Source organism: Magnolia sinica, chromosome 1 (assembly GCF_029962835.1).
Source record: "Magnolia sinica isolate HGM2019 chromosome 1, MsV1, whole genome shotgun sequence".
NCBI classification, from domain to species: Eukaryota; Viridiplantae; Streptophyta; class Magnoliopsida; order Magnoliales; family Magnoliaceae; genus Magnolia; species Magnolia sinica.
The window spans coordinates 120612494-120625997 of record NC_080573.1 but is presented as its reverse complement, the minus strand read 5'-3'; the positions used below and the strand labels follow the sequence as shown (position 1 = coordinate 120625997).

Genomic DNA, 13504 nt, shown 5'->3' with positions numbered 1-13504 from the left:
GCAGATTCATGTATGGTTGTACATGAGTTGAACAGATCAACTCAAAGTCTAATTATAGATGGAAGTTCATGATTAAATAGGCAGCCCATATCAAAATAGACAGCTCATAACCTCCTGAATGTGGCAGACTAAATGCTCGTGATTGAACACGTAAATGGTTTATACCAAAATAAAACTTAATGTTATTGAGTGAACCAGACACTTGAATTAATGGGCCTAGAAAGATATCAGGGCCCATCAATCAATAGTCTGTAACCAAAAACGATCCAGTTCGAGTCCTATATTGCAGACCCGACTATTATATTCTCAACAGGGTAGGATGCCCTAGACTCTTCTCGAGGCCATCTCCGAAAATTTCTCACCGAGAGAGAGAGAGAGAGAGAGAACGAGAGAATCGATCAGGAAGTCCGCCCGACGCGATAAGTAAAGATCAAGCTCCTCTTATTTTTCAGGATTTCTTGCAGTCACAGCAACACGGCACTGTAAACGGTGTCGGAAATAGCGGTGGCTGCGGCTGCCATTGGTGAACATGAAAGCTCGAGACGCTGGTAATGGCTTCGGAAAGAGGGAGAAAGATGGTTGTGAGCCATCACCTTCGTCTAGCTGTGACGCTGTTCGTCAATGGCCGTCGATCCATCAGGTCAAGGTAAGAGACTAGATTGATGAGGTCCGATGGGATCAAAATCCCTAATATTTACTGAATCTGGGGTTATGGAATTGAAATCCCTAATTTCTGATTTGGGAATCGGAAATCCCTAATCTGAAAATCTGGATTTAGGAATTTTCAAAATTCCTAATATGGGTTTCTGTATTTAGGATTTCAAATCCAAATTTTGTGATTTGAAACTCTGAATTTAGGGTTTTGAATCCAAATCCCTAATCTGAAAATCTAATTTTAGGGATTGAAAATTGAAGCCCCTAATCTACTATGAATTTTGGGGATGGGAATCTGAAATTCCCAATTTGGGATTTGGGATTCAAAATCCCTAATTGCTGTATTTGGGATTAAAATCCCTAATTGCAAAATTTGGGGATTCCGAATTGAAAAACCCCAATTGATATCTGAATTTAGGGATTCGAATTCGAAATCCCTAATTCTGGATGTGGAAATTGAAATTCCTAATTGCTTTATTTGTCTTTAAGGTTTTCGAAATTCAAATCCCTGATCTTAATATTTCCGGATTCAGGGACTCGGAAATCCCTGATCACAACTGTTTCAGGAATTCGAAAATCCCTGATGCAGATCTGTTTCAGGAATTCAAAATCCCTAATTTGATCTGAAATAGCTGGATGCGATCATCCATACCTATGCACAGGAAGCTTTGATACCAACTGTGGGACTTAATCTATACGTGGAATAGGCCCACAGATCTGTCTGTGCATGGGACATAGCGATCAGGGGTTCAGATAGCTTACCTAGCTGAGACGCCGCCATGGAAACTGGATAAGAACAGTAGAATACCAGAATTCCTTTAGAGCTCAGGATGTTCCTCTCCTTAACACCCTTTCTGCAAATCAGTAGATGGGACTCGAATTTCTACTGTGGTGTAGAATCGGGGACCTAACTCTCTTTTATAGAATCTGTGGAAAGAAAGTTTGAAACCCATCACAACTCTCTCTCCCACGCTCCACATTGTAGCAACCTAGTGCAACTCAAATTGCTGTCTGCATAAGACAGCTATAGCATTCCAACCCTAGTACGCAAAGCTGCGCAGATAGACTTCGCAGTGCATCACCTGAAGTGGGGCCCACCGGTCTACTCAATCATCCAGTCCAACTGAATGACAATCCAGACTGTTGATCAGTGAGGCCACTAAATAGAGTTCTTACATCGGGGTGTTAGACAGTATCAACTCCGAGCCAACTCAGTCGAGTTGCAAGGGACTCATCCAAGTCTCAAAACCATGCTCTCTCTTGAGTTGCATTGCACATGCGATACCCACTATCATAATGACTGATCACGTCTTGTATGAATCTGGAATGAGCATGTAGAGACAATGACAAGTAGACAAATGAGTCCAGCCAGGCTCAAGCATTGTTGGCTTTGGGCAACTTGCATTGCTTGCTCATTTGATAATTTTACAAGTTACCTGTCGCTGTTAGTATCCATCAGATGCACTTTTTCCTAACCATAACGCACTAGATTGTCAGCTTCCCCGTCTTTCCTTTATTCTTTTTCACGTACGTGACAAGGTTCCACGTCCCGACTTTTTGTTTGGTGGACTCATAGGCAAGAGGAATCATGCTGCAGTCTTAATGGGAAGTGGATTGCGTCCTGCTCCCGTCTTGAATGAATTGGTCCAGGCAGGGCTCTGTGGGACCCACTATAATGTATGTGTTTTATCCACACCGTTCATCCATTTTTTCATATTATTTTTGGTTATGAAATTGAGACAGATCCAGGGCCTAAGTAGTCCATACAATGTGGATTGAACGCTAACCGTTAAAAACTTCTTAGGGGCAGCGGAAGTTTTGGATCAAGCTATCATACCGTGATGGGTCCACCTAAGCCTCGGATCCATACCATAAAATGATATGGGAAATTTGATGAACGGCATCGATGAAGACCATACGTGGCTGTGGAATCCACAGAGCCCCACCTGGACCAACATCGGCACAGGCGGCGGCAGGACCAATCCGCTTCAGTCTTAATGCTACCGTACAGCACAAAACTTTGTGGGGCCTACTGATATGTTTGTGTGACATCTATTCCGTCCATCAATTTCTCCATCTTATGTTAGGATGTGACCCTAAAAAAACTACGGAGGTCTGCGACGCAAGGATGGTGTGATGAGGTCGATCACCGTCTTCTTTGAAGGGACAACTACTCTGAATTTGTAAATAAATTGGAAGTAAATTGATTGATGATAAAAAAATAAAAATAAAATAAAAATAAAAATAATAAAAATAAAAGAGTCTACAACCCTGTAAACAGTGATACCAATCTTTGGAATAAATTTTGGGATCAAAATACAACTCAAAACTACTATAAATAGATTGTTATGATTTCTACTATACCTTATGGTTTTGGGCCAAAAATAGTAAGGTCCCGTTTGTTAAATTTGAAGTCTAAAGACTGAATCTGAAATCTAAAGCTTGAATCCTGAAATCTGAAGTTCAAATCTGAAATCCGAAGTTAAAAAACTTGTTTGATAATTATGATTGAAGTCTGAAAATTAAGCACTGAATTTGAAACAACGAAATTATTTTTTATTAAATGAAAATAAAATCATTATATTTAATTCAAATAAACTAAAATACTTATTAGAAGACTAAAACATCATTATTCATAAGGTCTTTAATTCCTCTTAGTGGGAAGATTGTCACTATGTGTCGTGTAGGCTTGAGCATCAGTAGCAACAAAACCTTCAAATAAGGCCCACAAAATTGGTGAGACAATGGTGCATCTTGGGTGCATCCGGATGCATGCGGATTGGGTAGGACGTGGATTTCCTGGAAAAGGCTTTCGCAGGAAGCTCTTGCGCTGAGAACCTATGTGGGGCCCACCATGATGTTTTTGATAAATCCACCACGTCCATCCGTTTCGTGAGTTCATTTTAGGAGAAGAGACCAAAAATGAGCCGGATCCAATAGTCAATTGGGTCAAAAATGTTAGAATTGAACATCCACAGTTGAAATATTCATGGGGCCACAGAAGTTTTGAATCAGGCTAGTATATTCGTTTTCAGTTCATCCCATTATGAACGGTATTGATGGCATGTAAGCATCACTGTCGACCCTAGGGAGGTTTCAACAGTAGGAATTTCCCTGCCGGCCCACCTTTTCCTTTACGACGGCCCACTTAAGTCTTGGATCCGGCTTATTTTTCGATTTTTATCCTAAAATGAGCTCAAAAAACAAATGGACGTTGTTGATTTATCAAAAACATCATGGTGGGCCCCACAATGGTTCCCAGCGCAGGAACTTCGAAAGCCTGAAATCCGTGTCTGATTGGATACAACGAACGCAGATACCTTGCTAAAGCCTTTCCCAAGAAGTTCCTGCGCAAGGATGTTAGGTGGGGTCCACTGGAATGTATGTGAGAAATCCATTCCATCAATCCATTTTTCAAGCTCATTTTAGAACATTCAACAAAAAAACGAGTTGCATACAAAACTCAAATGGGTCACACAAGAGGGAAACTTAGGAAAAGAAGTTCATACAGTTGAAACTTTCTTAGGCTCCAACCTGATGTTTATATTATCCGAACTGTTTACAAGGTCATTCCCAATTAGATGAAGTGAAAACACTTAAAATATAGTTTGATACAAAACTTTTATGGCCATAAAAATGCTTCAATGGTGCTCACTGAATGCCCATTGTTTCCTCTTGTATGGCACACTTAAGTATTTGAAAAACTTCAATTTTTGTCACACGTCCTTAAATGACCTCGCAAAACGGATGGATCGGGGTGAATTTCTCAAAAACATCTCATGGACCCCACCCAACATCATTGCGCAAGAAGTTTGCCTTTAGCAAGAAATCCGCGTCCAAGTACTACTTGGACGGAAGCAGATTGGCTGGTGTACCACACACCCTCTATATAGCCAACGCAGATTTCCTACGCAAGGCAGGAAGTTCCTGCGCTGGGAATGCAAGTGGGGCCTGCTGGGATGGTTGTGAGAAATCCTTACCGTCCATCCATTTTGTGGGTTCATTTTAGTACATGAGGCCAAAAATGAACTGTATACAATGCTCAAGTGGGATAAAAACGTGATAATTGAACGTCCACAGTTGAAATATTTGTGGGACCACATAAGTTTTGAATCATTCTTATATTTGTGTTTTCAGTTCATCCCAGTAGGAATGACATTATTAACAGTATGAATGACATGTAAACATCACTGTCGAACCCAAGGAAGTTTCAACGGTAGGAATTTTCCTAACTACCTTTTCCTTTAGTACGGCCCACTTAAGTATTAGATCCTGTTCAATTTTGCTCTAATCTCCTAAAATTAGCTCACAAAATGGATGGACGGAGTGGATTCCTGACAAACATCACAGTGGGCCCCACCTAAGTTCCTAGCGCAGGAACTCCCCACAAAAGGCTTTCGCAGGAAATCTGCGTCCCTAGGGGTGTGCACGAACCGAGCTAGCTCGGTTAGCTCGCTCCACTTAACTCCAAAAAGCTCGATTCGACTCAGTTTGAAGCTGAGTTCAAGCCAAGTCGAGTTGATTTTTTTAGCTCGAAAATGAGATTGAGCTGAGTTCGAGCTGGGCCCAACTCGACTCAACTCGGATCGACCCAGCTCGAATCGAACTTGGATCAAACTAGTTTAGTGACTCGGTTACTTTGATATTGATGTTGTTTACCAAGTGTTTGATGAAATGACTCAACGAAGTGTGGCTGATGGCAAGGAAGGTATATATATGAAACAAATACCCTTTTTTTTTGGATTTTTTTATGTTACTTGGAAGGTATTTGATAAAATGCCTAAACAACCTTTACTGTTGTTTTACAAACAATGGGATTTTGAAGGACCTCCATTCTTTTGCTCCTGCAAGCTTCTAGAGGCCTGTAACGCCCTGAAATTCGGGGGTCGAGCATAACTCAGCTCCCGAGTTCCAAAACATCACTTATGCAACATAATTAATGAATGATGTATGTTGACTGTATTAGCACATAAACATGGGATAGATTAAGCCAAAACGCAGATATGATTCAGGGATAAGTGAATAAAGCAAGCGGAAGACTTATAGTAAAATATGTGTACAAGTGAAAGTCCCTGAATTACATATACAACCAGATTGTGTAAAAGTGTTATTTATCAAAATTATAAGTACAAGTTACATCATTTCAGTTCCCAAAATAGTAATCCCATAGATCCCGCGCAACAGACCGAGGCTCGCTAGAACCCGTCTGAAAACTGCATATAGGAGAAGGCAGCCTCGTCGTCATCCAGCTCCCGCTCTGCCTCAGACGTCGCATCCACATCTGCAACATCAGGGCCTAAGACGAGTCCGGTGGGTGTGTAACACCGCCCGAAACGTGGGAGTGAGTGATCAACTCGGTGGAACAATAAGGCAAGGTTAACATGTTATCAGTTCAATCAAACAGTAATGATAAAGCAGAACACTTAAATAAAGCCTAAGTACTCTTATTAATGCAGGTATGAATGCAATATGATGCGTGCCCTCACACGTACACCCTCAGCGTCTTCATCTTACGTTACGCATGACATCGCCTCAAAGTGCGCCACATCTACAAAGCACATGCAAATGCGGTGCATGGATATGATTACCAAGTTGTTATTAGTCCAATTCATACAACAGGATTGGGAAGCTAAGATACCTTCCTCATATCACCATCCAAACAGTGATCTATACTAGGGTCGTCAATCCTAGACATTGCATACGATCATATAGTTGAGGTCGTAGCAAAGGGCTCGTCACCAATCAATGCACGCCTTTCATGCCTTTACTACCACAGATCGGCTCGTCACCTCCTTGCGGTATCCAGGTATGCTCGAGGTCACTACAAAGGGCTCATCACCAATCAATGTAGGCCGACAGCACGAATATAGTGTCCCATACCACCATAATCGGCTCACGAGTTTAGTTGCTCACTGGTCACTACGGGGAGGCTCGTCACCCCAGCGTAGGCCGACAGCTCGAACACGGTGTCCCATACCACCATGTCCGGCTCATGAGTCTTAGCGGATCAGGTACCATGGTTATTAGGATTTCACTGGTAAGTTCGGTACCCTAGATTCAAGCAGTAGCGTCCATACATGGTTAACATACACTGGACAATCGGGTTATTTGACGAACTCGACTAGCACGAGCGCACGTTGAATTGAACGACATGGAGTGCGCAAACACTCCGCGTGGTCGAACCACTGCCGACAACTCTAATACGACTCGGGTTCGTTTAATGCGTCTCACATGGCGAAAGCAATCTCAACCACGACCATAGGGTCAATTACCGATTTCCTGGACTAAGGCATAGTCCCAAACATCCTACACTACGACAGGTATTCATATGGAATGTAAAACAGTAATGGATCAACAACTCAAATCATGTTACATACACATCTGAAGAATAATCAACTTAATATAAATGTAAGCATGGGAATGCTTGAATTTAAATGACTTGAAATGTAAATTGCATAAAGAAAATCATGCGCATCGATAGGAGTATTGAGAATCACTTCTCAACGCCCACAATTAGTGTAATCAGTTACACTTAGATCATTCATGCATTTCTACAAACACTTAGCATACATGGAACAACATACATGACGCATGTTGAAATACGTGCACTTAGACAATTCCTTTTCCCAAGGAGTTGTCATACATGCATCTAGCATACATACATGACCAAAAATCATGGCAAACACAAGTGCGTATTTTATACGTATACGGTACTTTATAAATACACTTAAAATACACAAATCTCAATATAGCGCATGCATATCGAAAGCAATGTAAACATAACATTTGACATGTGAAATCTCATCCATAACAAGAATAAATCACTAACGGGATTGAAAGCCTTGAAAACCATAACCTATACACTTAAAGTCCGCACCTTAAGCAAAGAAAGAACCGCCGAACTCATTTAGACGAGTTGTCTTCGTCAACGGCGCAAGAATACCCTAAAATAAGGATAGAAATGAGATACAACAACACCAAGTCTAGTCTAAGCTCTAACACAAATTAGGGTTAGGTTAACTTACCCCCAAAAGAACTCAAAATCGTCAGAGGAACGATTCAAAGTGAAGGTTCAAAGGTGAAGAAGAACAAGGAAGAATCAAGATGATTCACCAACCAATCTCTCTCACTAACTCTCTCTTTTCCACTCTCTTTCCAAGCTAGGGTTAGAGAAAATTCGTATGGAAATGAGAGCTATGGTTTAAGGACTATATATAGACCTTAAAATGATGGAAATAACCCATGGTCAAGGTATACTTAGGTTATAACCAAAGCACGCCTTTCTCGATCCAACGAAGCACTTCGGTGGGCCTATAACCACGAAAGGTCGGACTTAAGCTCACCGATCATGGATCTAGGTCGGTGAGTTTTCGTACCGACCGACTCTTCAGATAGCCAGGGCGGACAACATCTTCACGGCCACTGAACGGGATCAGGTCCACAAGCACTCGGATATGCCTGGGCCAACATCCTGATCGGAGGGTGAAATTGGGTCGAATCCAACGGTCGATAGCTTAAAATCATCGGCGACACGACTCAGATTTCATAAAAAGCTTATTAAATTCCAACCGTTCTCACACTCTTCACTCCGAACTCAACCAAATCGACCCAGAACATCAGATCGACTTGATTTTCGAGGTGAAGACCAAGCCCAACTCAGTGACCGCAACAGCCTAGCCATCGGACTTTCGACGCGCGGTCTAGGTCCGATCCAGATCTTCCAAAAAATCCCCAGAACAACTGGATTTAGCGATGGATCCCAGATTTCAGAGTAACGTAGCGCTCACTAATCTACACGTTTAGAGCCATGCAAATACAATTTAAAGTGATTGATGCGAATTTCACAAGCAATCGAGTAAAGCGTTAATTACCCCAAAACAACTACTTAAGGAAAGATTAGCACAAAAATTCCAAGGTCGTTACAAGGCCGATCCAAGACATCCACCTACCTCGCTTTGGAGAAAATCCTGCCTGATAGCAATCCGCCATAATTGTCCGACCTCCTTCCCTATTCGAGCTGCACCGGGCCGCACTGAGTTGGGGGTTGTTGTTCGACCTCCTGTTGCACTAGCTCAAGTCGGGACAACTCACTCTAGGCATTGCTAGAAGCAGATAGTGGAAAGGAAGAAGAAACCATATATAGTAAACGGAGAAGAGGAGGTGGGTGCGGCCATTGCACCACTTCACTCTACTCACGCTGGTGCGAGTTGCTATCAGAGTTTCAGCCCAGCGATCTCGCTGAGGTGAGAAAAAGGCAAAGAGGAGAGAGGAAGAAGGAAGAAAGAAAACAGAGGGTGAGGGAATGGCTGCTGTCTCGCTGCCGGTTCCTGCCGCACTAAGTTGACTCGATTCGACCAGGACTGAGTCTGGTAGAATAGGGTTGTGTTGGATCCGATCTAATCTCCTTGATGGCCTAGCTATGAAGAAAGAATAAATTAATAAATAAATAAAAGAGAAGTAGGAAGGGAGAGGAAGGAGCAAGGTGAAGCAGTGAAAGGGGCGGTTGCGTTGATGCACCCGTTTGATCTAAACCGAGTCACGGTTGTGACTCAGGCCCAAAAACGGACCGAGTTTGCCGGGTGGGTCCCTGTTTTGTTGGACATTTCAGCAATGCGGGTTGCAGAAAGAAAAAAGAAGAAGAAAAGAAAGAGAAGCAGAAATGAAGAAGAAAACGGGTGAGAGAAAGGGGTGCGTCGTTGCACCAGTTCAAACCATACCAAGTCTAACTCAGGGGGTGGCCCATTCGAGTTGGGTTGGGTCAAGCCAACTGGGGTTCTAGCAGAAAGGAGATAAAAGAGGGGAAAGAAAGAAGAGGAAGAAAAAGGTGGAGAAGAGGAAAAGAAGGAGAGGAGTGGTGTTGGTGGAGGTGTTGAGCCGGGTCATCTCGACACGAACCGAGTCGGCTAGGTGAGCCCACATTCACTTCCCAAATTTAAATTATTTCAATTATCATTGTTACTGTTGTTACCAATTTTTGGATTATTAAAGTTAGATATAATTAACCATTAGTAAATTTCATATATACTAAAATTAGTTATTATAGACAAAATCTCAATATAAGCGTTTTATTTCTCATATTATCACTAATAGTAGAGCACACTATTTAATTCTCATCAAATGATTATTAGTGTTACGTTAGCTAATATTAAGGACATGGTTAATATTAATAATTGTTTTGGAAGTACTAGTATTATTATTCATAGTGGGTTGTTGTTAGGTAATTAAATATAATAGTAGCCATGGTTAATATTCCTAAATTAATAACTAATTTATTTGATTAATTTTATTCACTTATTATTCCATTTGATAATATCATTAATGACCACACAAAATAAGAGTTCAAATTCCATTACAAAAATCTGGAGCCTAAGCCTAAACCTAAACTCTAGGGTGAAACCCTAGACCTAAGTAATCTAAACCCTAAGTCAATACGTAAAATGTAAATAGTAAATTAAGTTTGGATATAATGGTACAATCCCATGATTTATGGCTTGGGTCAAAGTCTATGGGCTCACGCACTACTTAGTGATGACGTAGGCGGTTCAAAACATAAGGTGATGATTCTTCCCTTTAAGCTTTCCAGCTCCAAATTAGTTTAAGTTATAGTCTTTATTAAGAATCAAAATTGTTAATTCATAGCATGCGATCTCTTACATGATTTATATCTGATTTACGGTTGATAATTGTGAAACATGATTGCATGCGATAGTTACTTACATAACAGCTCTCATTTTAATTTTTAGTTCACATCATGACCTATTATGATTATTATGCTTAATATATGTCTGTCATGCTATAGTAGTATATTCTCACATGAATTGTTGTAAGTCATTATGAACCTATATTCACTACACTTATTAGTAGGTAAGCCCTCTTGTAGATGTGGACCCATACTTAGGATGTACGATGATGGAGTGTGGAATGGAATGGACCCTCGATTGGAGGTTATGTGGGACATGGAATATTAATGTAGGATTTACCATCCATAGGTTATACGGCTTGAATGACTTGAAATGACCTCTTTAACTGCTCTAATTTAATCTTACTTGACCCTTGTCGTCTTGATTAGTATTCCGAGCATTCTTTTACCACTGCGATTTAACACATGTCCCATGTTTTGATGATTTTCTTGTGTGTCTTTGATGACCTATACCATGCGATGGAAATCCCTACTTATTGAATTTGATTGGCCACAGATCGATGAGCTTCATTAAGCATCCTAAGGTGGGAAAAATCTCATGAGCCGGGGATGGTGGTCATGGGACACTATGCCCGAGCTGTAGGCCTACGCTCAGTGACGAACCCTCCTGTAGTGACCATTAAGTTTACTTAAATTGGCTGATTATAATTGGAATAATAATGGTTTGGCTAATCATGCATTCATAGCATATTGACGATGACGGGTGGTTAATTCTGGATGTTGTAGCACGCGCCCTAGAATTGTTGGGGTATCGTTTCGCTAGCTCCCAGACCACCAACTATCGACCCTTTGTTCCGACTGGATGATTATTCCTAGGTCGATGATTGCATAGGTGCGAGCCCAAGTCCGATTGGATGTGCATCCCCAGGTCGATGTGCATTCACACATCCATGCATATAAAGACTGGATCATGTATTGTTTTGATTGCCTTGTCGTTTTAACTATGCTTAGCTAAGGCGGTGATGTGTAATCTTGAGGGAAATTCACATTGAGTTGGCCACTCATCCATCAAATATATAACTATACAGGTAGCACAGGTGACTTAAGTAATTTGCAGGTTCAGACAGACGGGGAGCCGTTGTGGTGGTCAAGGATGCATGGTTGCACCTGTCAAGGAAGCCATGCGACCTTGCGGCTTTCGTTTATATGTTTATATACGTTAAATTTCTCATATATGTAATCTTGTAATTGATAGTGTAAAGACATTAGTTTGTATAAGTCATTATGGGTAAACTCTTGTATACTTAAAATATAAATAAAAATTTTCCTTTATGCTGACTTGTCCATTCTACGTTTATCTGGTAACTTTGATAAAAGAAAAAGATTATATATGTAATTTGACTCTTTTTAAGTTAACACTCGCGTTCTTGGAAAACGGATCATATAATCAGGTCCTGAAAACACGAGGCGTTACAATGTGGCTGGTGGCAAAGAAGATTTGACCGGTGGTAGGCGAGGTATGTACATTAAATAAATGCCCTTTTTCTTTTTTCTTTTTTTAATGTTACTTAGAATGTGTTTAATAAAACACCTGTATAACCATTGCCTCTGTTTGTAAAACAGTGGGTTTTTGAAGTTGCAGTTCAGGTGTTTGTGGAAATGTCTCAATGATTAACTCAGCTCTATCTTGGCTCGAACTCGGCCCGAGCTGCGACCTCACGGGGTTAACTCAATACGCTACTCACTACGCAATCCGCGTCCATCTCCGTCCAAAACGGATTGACTACTCCCCTTGCCACCAGCCCCGGGGCTGGTGGTCGGTGCTCTGTGGACCCCACCATGATGTATGTGTTTCATCCATTCTGTTCATCCATTTTTACAGCTCATTTTATGGCATCATCCCAAAAAATTAGAGGGATATAAATCTCAGGTGGACCACACCATAGGAAAACAATAGTGATTGGATATCCACCATTAAAATTTTCCTAAGGCCCACTGTATCGTTTATTTGACATCCAATCTCTTGATTAGGTCATACAAACCTAGATGAAGGAAGAAACAAAGATCATCTTGATCCAAAACTTTTATGGCCCCCAAAAAATTTTTAATGGTCTATGTTCATTCAATCCTGTTTCCTGTAATGTGGTCCACTTGAGATTGAGATATAACTCATTTTTGTTCTCATACCATAAAATGATTTAGAAAAATAGATGGACGGCATGGATGAAACACATACATCATGGTGGGGCCCACAAAGCACTGACCACCAGCCATTGGCCGGTGGCAGGGGAAGTAGCCAATCCGTTTCCCCGAGATTTGCTACCGAAGTGACGTCACCAAGTTCGGTGGGCCCACTATGATGTACGTGGGCCCCACTATGATGTATGTGTTTTATCTACACCATCCATCTACTTGGAGATATAATTTTAAGGCATGAGTTAAAGAATTAGGTAGATGAATACGTATTTGACCCCACCACAAAAAACAGCAGGGAGATTGATGTTGACCGTTGAAACCTCACTAAGGCTCACCATGATTTTTATTTGAAATCCAACCTGTTCACAAGTTAACACAGACATGAAAGAAGCGAAAAAACAAATATCAACTTGATCAAAAACTATTGTGGCCTATTTAAGTTTTTAATGGTGGGCGTCACTCTCCCAACTGTTTTCTGTGGTGAGGTCCACTGGAGCTTTGGATTTGACTCATTCTTTGGATCTTTACCTAAAATTATATTTTCAAATGGATGGACGGCGTGGATACAAAATATACATCATGATGGGGCCCACGTAACTTGGTGACATAACTTCAATGGCAAGTCTAGCTACTCAACCTGTAAGTATCAAGCTGCGTCCGCGAAAATGGATTGGCTACTCCCCTGCCACCAGCCAATGGCCGATGGTTGGTGCTATGCGGACCCTACCATGATGTATGTGTTTCATCCATGCCATCCATCTATGTTCCTAGATCAATTTATGGTATGAACCAAAAATGAGGTATATCCCAATCTTAGGTGGACCACATTACAGGAAAATAGTGTTGAATGAACGTCGACCATTAAAAACTTTTTGGAGGCCATAAAAGTTTTGGATCAAGCTGATCTTTGTTTTTTTTTTTTTTTCCATTCATCTAGGTCTATATGACCTAATCAACGGATTGGATGTCAAATAAACCGTACATTGGGCCTTTGGAGAATTTTAATGGTGGATA

General features: G+C 41.1%; 1 protein-coding gene across 1 annotated transcript in view; it reads left to right on the top strand.

Moving 5' to 3' along the window:
- The first annotated feature begins 529 nt into the window (after positions 1-529).
- Positions 530-13504, top strand: part of LOC131248785 (acyltransferase GLAUCE-like) — a 33318-nt gene continuing 20343 nt past the window's right edge. Inside the window, exon 1 of the mRNA XM_058249240.1 lies at positions 530-646. Within this exon, the coding sequence (XP_058105223.1) occupies positions 530-646 (117 nt within the window). The remainder of the gene's footprint in view (positions 647-13504) is intronic.